The sequence below is a fragment of the Ranitomeya imitator genome, chromosome 7 (assembly GCF_032444005.1).
Source record: "Ranitomeya imitator isolate aRanImi1 chromosome 7, aRanImi1.pri, whole genome shotgun sequence".
Classification (NCBI taxonomy): domain Eukaryota; kingdom Metazoa; phylum Chordata; class Amphibia; order Anura; family Dendrobatidae; genus Ranitomeya; species Ranitomeya imitator.
Window position 1 is genome coordinate 133879712 of NC_091288.1, and position 14853 is coordinate 133894564.

Consider the following 14853-nt stretch of genomic DNA (forward strand, 5'->3'; position numbering starts at 1 on the left):
CAGCGTACTCGAGACAAATTGGACAACAACTTTTTGGGTCCAAGTTCTCTTGTTATCCTTGGGAAAATAAAAATTTGGGGGGCTAAAAATCATTTTTGTGGGAAAAAAAAGGATTTTTATTTTCACGGCTCTGCGTTGTAAACTGTAGTGAAACACTTGGGGGTTCAAAGTTTTCACAACACATCTAGATAAGTTCCATGGGAGGTCTAGTTTCTAATATGGGGTAACTTGTGGGTGGTTTCTACTGTTTGGGTACATCAGGGGCTCTGCAAATGCAACGTGACGCCTGCAGACCAATCCATCTAAGTCTGCATTCCAAATGGCGCTCCTTCCCTTCCGAGCTCTGCCATGAGCCCAAACAGTGGTTCCCCCCCACATATGGGGTATCAGCGTACTCAGGACAAATTGAACAACAACTTTTGGGGTCCAATTTATTCTGTTACCCTTGTAAAAATACAAAGCTGGGGGCTAAAAAATCATTTATGTGAAAAAAAAAAGAATTTTTATTTTCACGGGTCTGCGTTATAAACTGTAGTGAAACACTTAGGGGTTCAAAGTTCTCACAACACATCTAGATAAGTTCCATGGGAGGTCTAGTTTCTAATATGGGGTCACTTGTGGGGGGTTTGTACTGTTTGGGTACATCAGGGGCTCTGCAAATGCAACGTGACTCCTGCAGACCAATCCATCTAAGTCTGCATTCCAAATGGCGCTCCTTCCCTTCCGAGCTCTGCCATGCGCCCAAACAGTGGTTCCCCCCCACATATGGGGTATCAGCGTACTCAGGACAAATTGGACAACAACTTTTGGGGTCCAATTTATTATGTTACCCTTGTGAAAATACAAAACTGGGGGCTAAAAAATTTTTGCGAAAAAAAAAATAAATTTATTTTAACGGCTCTGCGTTATAAACTGTAGTGAAACACTTGGGGGTTCAAAGCTCTCAAAACACATCTAGATAAGTTCCTTAGAGGGTCTAGTTTCCAAAATGGTGTCACTTGTGGGGTTTTTTAATGTTTAGGCACATCAGGGGCTCTCCAAACCAACATGGCGTCCCATCTCAATTCCAGTCAATTTTGCATTGAAAAGTCAAATGGCGCTCCTTCCCTTCCGAGCTCTGCTATGCACCCAAAAAGTGGTTTACCCCCACATATGGGGTATCGTCGCACTCAGGACAAATTGCACAACAACTTTTGTGGTCTAATTTCTTCTCTTACCCTTGGGAAAATAAAAAATTGGGGGCGAAAAGATCATTTTTGTGAAAAAATAAGATTTTTTATTTTTACGGCTCTGCATTATAAACTTCTGTGAAGCACTTGTTGGGTCAAAGTGCTCACCACACATCTAGATAAGTTCCTTAAGGGGTCTACTTTTCAAAATGGTGTCACTTGTGAGGGGTTCCAATGTTTAGGCACATCAGGGGCTCTCCAAACGCAACATGGCGTCCCATCTCAATTCCAGTCAATTTTGCATTGAAAAGTCAAATGGCGCTCCTTTCCTTCCGAGCTCTGCCATGCGCCCAAACAGTGGTTTACCCCCACATATGGGGTATCGTCGCACTCAGGACAAATTGCACAACAACTTTTGTGGTCTAATTTCTTCTCTTACCCTTGGGAAAATAAAAAATTGGTGGCGAAAAGATTATTTTTGTGAAAAAATATGATTTTTTATTTTTACGGCTCTGCATTATAAACTTCTGTGAAGCACTTGTTGGGTCAAAGTGCTCACCACTCCTCTAGATAAGTTCCTTAAGGGGTCTACTTTCCAAAATGGTGTCACTTGTGGGGATTTCAATGTTTAGGCACATCAGGGGCTCTCCAAACGCAACATGGCATCCCATCTCAATTCCAGTCAATTTTGCATTGAAAAGTAAAATGGCGCTCCTTCCCTTCCGAGCTCTGCCATACGCCCAAACAATGGTTTACACCCATATACGGGGTATCAGCGTACTCAGGACAAATTGGCCAACAATTTTTGAGGTTCAATTTCTTCTCTTACTCTTGGGAAAATAAAAAATTGGGGGCGAAAAGATCATTTTTGTGAAAAAATATGATTTTTTATTTTTACGGCTCTGCATTATAAACTTCTGTGAAGCAATTGGTGGGTCAAAGTGGTCACCACACATCTAGATAAGTTCCTTAGGGTGTCTACTTTCCAAAATGGTGTCACTTGTGGGGGGTTTCAATGTTTAGGCACATCAGTGGCTCTCCAAACGCAACATGGTGTCCCATCTCAATTCCTGTCAATTTTGCATTTAAAAGTCAAATGGCGCTCCTTCCCTTCCGAGCTCGGCCATGCGCCCAAACAGTGGTTTACCCCCACATATGGGGTATCAGCGTACTCAGTACAGATTGTACAACAATGTTTGGCATCCATTTTATCCTGTTACCCTTGGTAAAATAAAACAAATTGGAGCTGAAATAAATTTTGTGTGAAAAAAAGTTAAATATTCATTTTTATTTAAACATTCCAAAAATTCCTGTGAAACCCCTGAAGGGTTAATAAACTTCTTGAATGTGGTTTTGAGCACCTTGAGGGGTGCAGTTTTTAGAATGGTGTCACACTTGGGTATTTTCTATCATATAGACCCCTCAAAATGACATCAAATGAGATGTGGTCCCTAAAAAAAAATGGTGTTGTAAAAATGAGAAATTGCTGGTCAACTTTGAACCCTTATAACTCCCTAACAAAAAAAAATTTTGGTTCCAAAATTGTGCTGATGTAAAGGAGACATGTGGGAAATGTTACTTATTAAGTATTTTGCGTGACATATCTCTGTGATTTAAGGGCATAAAAATTTAAAGTTGGAAAATTGCGAAATTTTCAAAATTTTCGCCAAATTTCCGTTTTTTTCACAAATAAACGCAAGTTATATCGAATAAATGTTACTACTAAAATGAAGTACAATATGTCACGAGAAAACAATGTCAGAATCGCCAAGATCCATTGAAGCGTTCCAGAGTTATAACCTCATAAAGGGACAGTGGTCAGAATTGTAAAAATTGGCCCGGTCATTAACGTGCAAACCACCCTCGGGGCTTAAGGGGTTAATAAGATGTGTAATAGAGGGGTTACAAGGACACTAAACTTCAGGAGGGCAAATTTTCAACGGATGAGAGAGGATCTTGGTGCAATTAACTGAGACGATATCCTGAGACACAAAAATACACAAAGAAAATGGGAGACATTTATTAGCATCCTGGATAGGACCTGTGCACAGTATATACCGTATGGGAATAAACATACTAGAAATAGGAGGAAACCAATATGGCTAAATAGAGCTGTAAGGGGCGCAATAAGTGACAAAAAGAAAGCATTTAGAGAATTAAAGGAAGCAGGCAAAGTTTGACCAGCTTAGAGATGCCCTTAATCTGGTAGACTGGGACAATATCCTCAGAAATAAGAATACAGATAATAAATGGGAAATGTTTAAGAACATCCTAAATAGGCAGTGTAAGCGGTTTATACCTTGTGGGAATAAAAGGACTAGAAATAGGAAAAACCCAATGTGGCTAAACAAAGAAGTAAGACAGGCAATTAACAGTAAAAAGAAAGCATTTGCACTACTAAAGCAGGATGGCACCATTGAAGCTCTAAAAAACTATAGGGAGAAAAATACTTTATCTAAAAAACTAATTAAAGCTGCCAAAAAGGAAACAGAGAAGCACATTGCTAAGGAGAGTAAAACTAATCCCAAACTGTTCTTCAACTATATCAATAGTAAAAGAATAAAAACTGAAAATGTAGGCCCCTTAAAAAATAGTGAGGAAAGAATGGTTGTAGATGACGAGGAAAAAGCTAACATATTAAACACCTTCTTCTCCACGGTATTCACAGTGGAAAATGAAATGCTAGGTGAAATCCCAAGAAACAATGAAAACCCTATATTAAGGGTCACCAATCTAACCCAAGAAGAGGTGCGAAACCGGCTAAATAAGATTAAAATAGATAAATCTCTGGGTCCGGATGGCATACACCCACGAGTACTAAGAGAACTAAGTAATGTAATAGATAAACCATTATTTCTTATTTTTAGGGACTCTATAGCGACAGGGTCTGTTCCGCAGGACTGGCGCATAGCAAATGTGGTGCCAATATTCAAAAAGGGCTCTAAAAGTGAACCTGGAAATTATAGGCCAGTAAGTCTAACCTCTATTGTTGGTAAAATATTTGAAGGGTTTCTGAGGGATGTTATTCTGGATTATCTCAATGAGAATAACTGTTTCACTCCATATCAGCATGGGTTTATGAGAAATCGCTCCTGTCAAACCAATCTAATCAGTTTTTATGAAGAGGTAAGCTATAGGCTGGACCACGGTGAGTCATTGGACGTGGTATATCTCGATTTTTCCAAAGCGTTTGATACCGTGCCGCACAAGAGGTTGGTACACAAAATGAGAATGCTTGGTCTGGGGGAAAATGTGTGTAAATGGGTTAGTAACTGGCTAAGTGATAGAAAGCAGAGGGTGGTTATAAATGGTATAGTCTCTAACTGGGTCGCTGTGACCAGTGGGGTACCGCAGGGGTCAGTATTGGGACCTGTTCTCTTCAACATATTCATTAATGATCTGGTAGAAGGTTTACACAGTAAAATATCGATATTTGCAGATGATACAAAACTATGTAAAGCAGTTAATACAAGAGAAGATAGTATTCTGCTACAGATGGATCTGGATAAGTTGGAAACTTGGGCTGAAAGGTGGCAGATGAGGTTTAACAATGATAAATGTAAGGTTATACACATGGGAAGAAGGAATCAATATCACCATTACACACTGAACGGGAAACCACTGTGTAAATCTGACAGGGAGAAGGACTTGGGGATCCTAGTTAATGATAAACTTACCTGGAGCAGCCAGTGCCAGGCAGCAGCTGCCAAGGCAAACAGGATCATGGGGTGCATTAAAAGAGGTCTGGATACACATGATGAGAGCATTATACTGCCTCTGTACAAATCCCTAGTTAGACCGCACATGGAGTACTGTGTCCAGTTTTGGGCACCGGTGCTCAGGAAGGATATAATGGAACTAGAGAGAGTACAAAGGAGGGCAACAACATTAATAAAGGGGATGGGAGAACTACAATACCCAGATAGATTAGTGAAATTAGGATTATTTAGTCTAGAAAAAAGACGACTGAGGGGCGATCTAATAACCATGTATAAGTATATAAGGGTACAATACAAATATCTCGCTGAGGATCTGTTTATACCAAGGAAGGTGACGGGCACAAGGGGGCATTCTTTGCGTCTGGAGGAGAGAAGGTTTTTCCACCAACATAGAAGAGGATTCTTTACTGTTAGGGCAGTGAGAATCTGGAATTGCTTGCCTGAGGAGGTGGTGATGGCGAACTCAGTCGAGGGGTTCAAGAGAGGCCTGGATGTCTTCCTGGAGCAGAACAATATTGTATCATACAATTATTAGGTTCTGTAGAAGGACGTAGATCTGGGGATTTATTATGATGGAATATAGGCTTAACTGGATGGACAAATGTCTTTTTTCGGCCTTACTAACTATGTTACTATGTTACTATGTAGGTAGTGATGAGGCATTAAATAAATACAAAAAATTAAATAAATTCTGTAAAAAGCAAACCAAGGCAGCAAAGATTGAGACAGAGAGACTCATTGCCAGAGAGAGTAAAAATAATCCTAAAATATTCTTTAACTACATAAATAGTAAGAAACTAAAAAATGATAGTGTTGGCCCCCTTAAAAATAGTCTGGGTGAAATGGTGGATGAGGATGAGGAAAAAGCCGGATTACTCACCGGTAATACTCTTTTAGGCTACGTTCACATTAGCGTCGTTGACGCACAACAACGCATGCGTCATGCGCCCCTATCTTTATCATTGGGGACGCATGCGTTGCGTTGTCGTGCGTTTTTGTGAAAACGTACGACGCATGCGTCGTTTCACCGCACCTGGGTGGCGTCGGAGACGCTACATGTTGCATTTTTGTAGCGTCTAAAAAATGCATGCGTCGCACTTGCGTCGCTCGTGCGTCGTCATTGCGTTACAATCTCCCATTGAAACCAATTGACAACGCACTTGCGTCGCATGTGTGCGTCGTGCGTGCGTTGTGCGACGCATGCGTCGTTAAATAAAATTAAACAAAAAAGTGTCTAGACAGTGTCTAGACAGTGAAAACAGTGATAAAAACATCCCCCATATATAAAGAAAATGTTTGGATTGTTTGTCACTTCTGCTGCAGCATCTACAGGCAACACATCAGACCAGACTTCTTCTTTTCTTCATCTGCTGTCCAGAGATGTAAGTATAGAATGATTCTGTGCATTTTCTACATGTTTTATTTTGTAATTGTTTTTGCAAGTTGTGTATTATATTCTGCACTGTGGTTGTTTAAAGATATTGTTGTATTTTTAGTCTGGTTGTGATGTATGGCGTGGTATAGGATGGCGTTTCATTGTCTGCGGCCTTGATTATTGTTCTTTCCAGGATAGATTTTTCTTTTCCATTTATTGGTTTGGTGGTGTTTTTTTGTATTCAGTTGTGATGTTTTATTCTTGCATTATATGAATTTTATTGTCTCCGGCCATGTTGGTTTTATTGTAAAGTATGGTAGTATAGAATGATTCTGCGCCCTTTTATTAAATGTAATAATTTTTATTGCAAGTTGTGTATTATGTTCTGCACTGTGGTTGTGTAAAGACATTGTTGTATGTTTCTGCTTGTGATGTATGGCCTTTTATTGTCTCTGGCCCTGTCGGTTTTATTGTAAAGTATGGTGGTGTATCCAGGATTGCCGTTTCTGTCCTTAATTTTTGGGGGTTGTTAATTTTTTCCTTTCAAAAAACTATTGTGTGTTTTGGGTTGCTCCGTGCATACTGTACATTTTTTTAAACAAAACTCTCTTTTTGGATTAAAGGTACCTTCACACATAACGATATTGTTAACGATATCGCTGCATTTTGTGACGTAGCAACGATATCGTTAATTAAATCGTTATGTGTGACAGCGACCAACGATCAGGCCCCTGCTGGGAGATCGTTGGTCGCTGAAGAAAGTCCAGAACTTTATTTCGTCGCTGGATCTCCCGCGGACATCGCTGGATCGGCGTGTGTGACACCGATCCAGCGATGTCTTCACTGGTAACCAGCGTAAACATCTGGTTACTAAGCGCAGGGCCGCGCTTAGTAACCCGATGTTTACCCTGGTTACCATCCTAAAAGTAAAAAAACAAACAGTACATACTTACCTACCGCTGTCTGTCCCCGGCACTCTGCTCTGCACTCCTCCTGTACTGGCTGTGAGCGTCGGTCAGCCGGAAAGCAGAGCGGTGACGTCACCGCTCTGCTTTCCGGCCGCTGTGCTCACACAGACAGTACAGGAGGAGTGCAGAGAAGCAGAGCGCCGGGGACAGACAGCGTTAGGTAAGTATGTACTGTTTGTTGTTTTACTTTTAGGATGGTAACCAGGGTAAACATCGGGTTACTAAGCGCGGCCCTGCGCTTAGTTACCCGATGTTTACCCTGGTTACCGGCATCGTTGGTCGCTGGAGAGCGGTCTGTGTGACAGCTCTCCAGCGACCAAACAGCGACGCTGCAGCGATCCGGATCGTTGTCGGTATCGCTGCAGCGTCGCTTAATGTGAAGGGGCCTTTAGACATAGGGTCTGTTGTGTATTTGTTTTGTTATCTTTAAGGTACCTTCACACATAACGATATTGTTAACGATATCGTTGCTATTTGTGACGTAGCAACGATATCGTTAATGAAATCGCTATGTGTGACAGCGACCAACGATCAGGCCCCTGCTGGGAGATCGTTGGTCGCTGAACAAAGTCCAGAACTTTATTTCGTCGCTGGACTCCTGCTGACATCGCTGGATCGGCGTGTGTGACACCGATCCAGCGATGTCTTCACTGGTAACCAGGGTAAACATCGGGTAACTAAGCGCAGGGCCGCGCTTAGTAACCCGATGTTTACCCTGGTTACCATGCTAAAAGTAAAAAAAAACAAACAGTACATACTTACCTACAGCTGTCTGTCCTCCAGCGCTGTGCTCTGCACTCCTCCTGTACTGGCTGTGAGCCGGAAAGCAGAGCGGTGACGTCACCGCTCTGCTTTCCGGCTCCCAGACAGTACAGGAGGAGAGCAGAGAAGCAGAGCGCAGCGCTGGAGGACAGACGGCTGTAGGTAAGTATGTACTGTTTGTTTTTTTTTACTTTTAGCATGGTAACCAGGGTAAACATCGGGTTACTAAGCGCGGCCCTGCGCTTAGTTACCCGATGTTTACCCTGGTTACCGGCATCGTTGGTCGCTGGAGAGCTGTCTGTGTGACAGCTCTCCAGCGACCAAACAGCGACGCTGCAGCGATTCGGATCGTTGTCGGTATCGCTGCAGCGTCGCTAAATGTGAAGGGGCCTTTAGGCTTTTGTTTACTCTGGCATTGTGTTGTCTCTGCCATTGTTTTTTTTAATCAATGTGGCAGTGTTGTTTGCTCAGCGTTCGTTCAGTTGGAGTGCAATGTTCTTTGTGGTTGAAATGTAAATGTTTTTTTTTATATTTTACTATGTTCCGCTGTATTGTGCATAGGATAAATTTTATTTTGTTCTTTATTTCAGAATTGCATTAGTAATGGCCAGCGACTCAAGCCACACCCCACCGCTGAGGAGTCCGGTGAGTACATGATCTACTATTGCTTACTATTCGCTGTCAGTTGTAGATGGGTCACTCAACTTTTTGTAAACTATTTTTCAGGCTTCTTCAAGTGAGGAGGAGAGCCAGGAGGAACAGAGCCAGCAGGAGCAGAGACCACGGGACCAAGCTGTGGTGGCAGGACGGCGAGTAAGTTTTTATGTCAAACCTATTCCTTTTTTTTGTTTTTGCGGGTATGGGGGTGGTGGGAGGGGGGGTGGAGGTGGTAGGTGGTGGTGGAGGAGGTAGGGACAACAATTTTTATCTTGCAAACATTAATATTTTCCTTTTATTCTAGGTTTCACAACGGGCCCATGATGACCCACTAGACATAGACCTGATGGTGGCATCCATACAGGAACGAGGCCCGTTGTGGGACAGCCGTGACCCCCGGCACGCGGACCAGGGCGTGTTGCGCCGTTTGTGGATTGAGGTGGCACAATCGCTGTGGGATGGCTTCGACAGCGCTTCCCCCACGTGCAAAGCTAAATTTCGTAAGTATTTTCAAAATGCTGCTGTGACCCATCATGCCAGGATACACAACCGTCTGTGATGTCTTCTATTGGGATTGCACACGGTTGCGTTATCAATTTCAATATTTTCTCTCAAACTATTTTTTTTTTTTAAATTTATACACAGTTAAACAATTGAAGACCAGATGGCGCTCCATGAAGGACCGTTTCAAGAGGGGCCTGAAAAAGGAGGGACAGATCCGTACTGGTGCTGCAGCTTCAAGGACAATCTACAAATATAACCGTATTTTGCAGTTCTTGCGACCGGTCCTTGAAAGCAGAGAGTAAGTATAGTATCTATGCACACACCTAGTTTTTAAAACATGCATATTCACGTACTATATTCCAGCCACATAGTTTATTGCCCAGCCATTTATTTTGGCAAGTTTGAAGTATAGAAATGAACAAAAAAAATTCTAGCTCACCGAGGCGTGAAAAGTTAAATATTCACTTCAATCATAAGCAGAGGATGAAACATAAGCACAATACAATAAAAACACTATCTACGCGTTTCAGGTTACAGGGAACATCAGACATCATGATTAAGGGTGCCCTATCACCTGAAACGCGTAGATAGTGTTTTTATTGTATTGTGCTGATGTTTCATCCTCTGCTTATGATTGAAGTGAATCAAGTATTTAGTTTTTACTTTTCACGCCTCGGTGAGCTCGAATTTTTTCTTCATTTTTGTTCTTCTCACGCTTGACACAGCGTCTCCGTGCTCCGAGCCTTCTAGGATTACTACTATGGTGAGCTTGACTTCCTCTTTTTTTTTACCTGAAATACGAAGTATACAGAACACAGAAAGATAGTAGATTGGCCATGCCCGGGCAATATTTCATAGTGGAGTAGTATATTGCCCATCCAGGTGTATCCCAGATTTTTTTCAAAAAAAAGGAAAAATATAATAGACACGGCATACCTTCTACTCCAAGGCAGGTTATGTTCCCATGGTTGCTCAGCTCGCAGGACCTGTGATGACGTCTCGGTCACATAATTGTCGGGCGTTACAAACGGCAAACATGGGTGACTATTTTGAAATAAATAAATGTATTATATTTTTAATATTGATGCGGCATATGCAGTGTCAATATTAAAAATTGGTTAACATTTACGGCGGCAATGGATACCGCCGGTAAAGTTAATTAATGACAGGGGAGTATGCGGGCGACGGGCCTTCACTGAGGGGAGTAAGGAGCGGGCATTTTAATCAGGCCTGTCACCCGCGCTGATTGGTCGCATCAGCCATGTCAGGCAGCTGACCGGTTCAATCAGCAAACCGTTACGACTAACTGAACAAACCCTTAACAGTAATAGTGTGTGATGCAATGTTAAGTTTTACACAGGTGGTGACAAATGTGAAATGTTATATTTTGTATACTAATGGTTTCCTTATGTTTTCACAGAACACACAGCAGCACCCGCGAGACTGTCCGACCCTCTGGAGCGGTCCTTCGTGAAGCGCCATCTGAACCGTCGCAGCCATCCCACAGCGAGAGGAGGTCTGCACCACCACAATCTGGCGAACCGGCAGCCGGTCCATCAGATGTTCCCCGGGCCGAGGCCTCTGTCGCTCCTTCCTTCGGGTCTTCCCGACAGCATCAGCGGGCCTCGGACAGGGCGATCCTGCCCGAATTTTTACATTTGAGCACCGTATTCCAGAATGGTTTCAAGGCGCTGTGCGATAAAATGTCCAATATCGACCGGCGTCTTGAAACCATAGAATCGGAGCTCTCGAGGCCGGCCAAACATTTTTTTAGTGCCATTCAGAAGGGCATGGTTGAACATCTTACGCCGGAACTCCAGATTTCGGTCATGCAGGCCTGCAACAACGCATATGTCACTGCCCTGCAGCAGGCTCGGGTCATGCAGTCAGCGACTACAATGCCCGCAGTACCATCGCTGGCTGCCATGGCTCCGACTCCTGCTGCAGAGCACCACCACAGAGCTTCGTGTGCCGAGGGCCACCGCCACCACAGAACAGAGCCCCAAACTTCTGCTCCTGCCAGGCCTTCAAGGGCACACAGGCGGGAAGCCGACCCACACCCAGAGGGAGAGAGGAGGAAAAAAAGAAGATGACAAGCACTACAACCTCGGCTATGGCTGCTCCCAAAACAAGCACCCAAAGTACCCAGCCTGGGTCTACCCGGAGCACACCCAGTACCCAGCCTGGGTCTACACGGAGCACACCCAGTACCCAGCCTGGGTCTACAAGGAGCACACCAAGTACTCAGCCTGGGTCTACCCGGAGCAGGAGTAGCCAGCCAAGGACACTGGTCGTCCCTCCTCCTCCCTCACCTCCTGCGTTGGCAGTCTCGCCACCGTCAACTTGCTGGATTGATGTCGGCATCCCGTCTAGTGTCATAGACTATGCTGCTTCCTCCCCCTCGTCCTCCTCCTCGGTCTCCTCAACACCCACCAAAAGTGGAGGATATCAATCCCCCTTAATCGCAGACATTGATACCCCATAACATTTACCCATTTCTTTTTGTGTCCCAAATAAAATTATTAATTTGTTCAAAAATACTGAGTTTTTATTGTCTATAATTAAGTTTGCACCAAATCACACCGTGCGCCGTATAAACAAATCTTGTGTTTGTAACACCTGATGTGCAATGTCTGACAATATTTTATCAATATTTTTTTTCATTTTTTTATAGGGCTGTCGCTCATTGTACTATGAGATGTTACAAACACAAACAGCATTGCTCAATATATCAATTTTAAAATGTACCATCACACAACGATTTCATTAACGATATAGTTGGTTTTTGTCAGTAACCAACGTTATCTTTTCTGAAATCGTCCAATCGTTGCTGTAAACAAGGGAATATTGGGTTACTAGCGCAGTGTTTTAAACAATCAAAAAAGTGAACAATACCCCAAAAAAAAAAAAACGGTGTCAACCACGTCCCTCGCCGTCATCTTCCCGCAGTGACTGACACGGTCATTCCCGCCCGTAAAGCAGAGCACACCGTTGACTTAATATAATACACGCTGTGCTGTGCTTTAGGGCTGGCACAGTACGGAAAGGTGACGGCGATAGACGCGTCACACACCGGAATGTAAGGGTATTTTTTTTATTTTTTTATTAAATTTACAATGGTAAACAGGGAAAACATCGTGAGTGCGGCCATGCGCGTCATAACACAATGGTTACCCAGATTACAAGGGGACTTGCTCTTTTTTTGTCGCTGGAGAACTGTCTGTGTGACAGCTCTCCAGCAACCACGCGACGACTAACAACGATCACGGTCCGGTCGTATCACTGGTCGGTATCGTTGGCTAATCGTTTTATTTACGGTAGGTTAAGAATATTGGTCAGGTGAGGTGGTAGCAATGTTCACAGTGTCGCCACTATTTGACTCTGGACGTATACTAGCATCCTGAGTGCAATAGTGTTAACTCTGTAGAGTTTTGCAAACATGATCGTATCCCTCCTTGTCAAGCCAGGTTCCATATGCAAATAGTCTGCAAGATTAAAAATGGTTGACAAGGTGGGAGCCGATCATGTTATATGTCAAAACTATGGAACACACGGCTGAAAAATTTTTTTGTTTTGTCACAGTCCATTTGGGTACTGGTGCTCACATAAATTTTGTGGGACACAGTTTATATAACATTGGATTTTAAATTTTGTTTACTATGGAAAAACATATGGGAGATTTGTTTTGTGAAAACGGAAAGGCACAAGAACTTTATTTCAAAACACAACGCATTAGAAAATCAGGGGACATTAACAACATTTAAATAACATTACATAGGCTGGTAAAATGACATGGACTCAACAGTGTTTACATGACAGTGTTTTTATTGTATCATAATACCAAGATGAATTAAACCATTTGATCTTGCCATGAAACACGCCCAACATCTGAAACAAAGTATGCAGCAAATTGGTCCCTCATATGAGCAATCTCCACAGTTGTCCGCAGAGGATGATCTTGATAATCAGGCATTGGATTTGGTATGGGTTCATCGAGTTCCACGTTGACTCTCTCTTTATCAATAATATAATTGTGGAGAACCACACAAGCCTTCACCACCCCATCCACTGTCTCAATTTTCAAATTTATAGCGGATCCTAAGATACGCCATTTGGAGACAAGGATTCCAAAGGCGCAGTCCACAGTTCTTCTGGCCCTGGACAGTCTATAATTAAAAATACATTTTGTGCGTTCCAACCCCCGACTGGAGTACGGTTTAAGTAGGTTGCCACTCATTTGAAAAGCCTCATCCCCAACCACAACAAATGGCATGGCCGGGCCTTCGGTGTTGGGAAGGGGTCGTGGCTGGGGGAAATTAAAATTGTTCTCGTATAATCTTCGGCCCATGTCAGACTCCTTAAATGTCCGTGAATCATTTGCACGGCCAAACGCTCCAATGTACACAGCGAGAAACCTGCAGTCCGCACCTGCAATTGCCATGAGCACGGTGGAAAAGTATTTTTTATAATTAAAAAACAGAGATCCACTTCTTGAAGGCTTGGTAATCCTAATGTGCTTCCCATCCACGGCTCCAATACAGTTAGGGAAAGAACACACTTGTTCGAATTTTTGGGCGTTGGCCTGCCATAATTCTGTTGTAGGGATGGGTAAAAATTCCTCCCGGAGGTTGTCCCACAATGCGCGGCATGTGTCGGCAATAATACCAGAAAGTGTGGAGACTCCAATCCTAACCTGGAAATGCAGTGATCTCAAGGTCTCTCCGGTAGCCAGGAAACTGACAAGAAGAAAAATAAATAAATATAATTAATTAAATTGTTATGAAAGAAATTTTCATTTTTGATTACAATCCCCCACCCCACAAAACCAAAACACGTTACTTTAAAAAATGGCAAGAACATATAAATCCTTCACATTGCATTATGTACCGTAGAGTCACCAGCAGACGTTCCTCGGGGGAAATTGCTTTACGGAGCTGCGTGTCCTGCCTGGAAATGGCTCCTTCCATCAGACGCAGCAGATATCGGAAGCGGTTTTGAGACATCCTGGTGTACTCAAAGTATTTCTCCTGGTTGTCATTTAACTCGCCAAACAGACAATGGTAGGCTCCACGACTCTCTCGGACTTCCACTATAGGGTGTAGCCAAAAACGCTGACGACTCCTTCTCCGTAGTTTTGCTCTTTTCCTCTGTTCATGACAGGCAATAGCATAAGCAATAGCAAGGGCAAAATCCAGCTCCATATTGAGGTAGATACTCTCCATGGGACGATCCATCTTGATGCTGTATGGTTGGAATAATCTATGCCGGGGTATATATACCACAATTCCATTATACCCACCCTCATCTACCCATTGGTGGCATTATCTAGTGTCTAGACACTAGACCCACCCTCTTCTATTCATTGGTGGTATTATCTAGTGTCTAGACACTAAATTGTGTTGAAAGATGACATCATTGTTTGACAACGCATGCGTGGTAAAACGCTGCGTTTTTTGGAAAAACGCAACAAAAACGCACAAAAAACGCTGCGTTTTACGACGCATCTGTTCGACGTATGCATCAAAAATGGTGCGTTTTTGCGTGTGTTTCAGTTGCGTCGTGCGTTGCGTCGGCGACGCTGCGTCGCATGACACTAATGTGAACGTAGCCTTAGTGAGTCCACGACAGCACCCCACTGGAGAGAGGGATCCGCCCCGCAGGAACAGGAAACCTACCGAGAAATAAAAAGGGGGCGGTCC

The 14853-nt window shown here is 43.2% G+C and overlaps 2 protein-coding genes across 2 annotated transcripts in view; both read right to left on the reverse strand.

Annotated features, from left to right (window-relative positions):
* PGAP1 (post-GPI attachment to proteins inositol deacylase 1) overlaps positions 1 to 14853 on the reverse strand; it is a 1319879-nt gene that overhangs the window by 797166 nt on the left and 507860 nt on the right. The window lies entirely within an intron of this gene.
* LOC138644905 (uncharacterized) lies at positions 12829 to 14559 on the reverse strand. Its single transcript, XM_069733827.1, has 2 exons — positions 14042 to 14559; positions 12829 to 13890 (listed from the first exon to the last, which is right to left on the reverse strand). The coding sequence occupies exons 1-2, from the start codon at positions 14386 to 14388 to the stop codon at positions 13005 to 13007; spliced, it is 1233 nt and encodes a 410-aa protein (XP_069589928.1). The 5' UTR covers positions 14389 to 14559; the 3' UTR covers positions 12829 to 13004.

Excerpts from the sequence above, each read along its gene's own strand:
- LOC138644905 (XM_069733827.1), bottom strand. The coding sequence starts at position 14,388 with ATGGATCGTCCCATGGAGAGTATCTACCTCAATATGGAGCTGGATTTT. Across the intron at positions 13,891-14,041 it reads CGTCTGCTGGTGACTCTACG|TTTCCTGGCTACCGGAGAGA; the intron begins GTACATAATGCA and ends TCTTCTTGTCAG.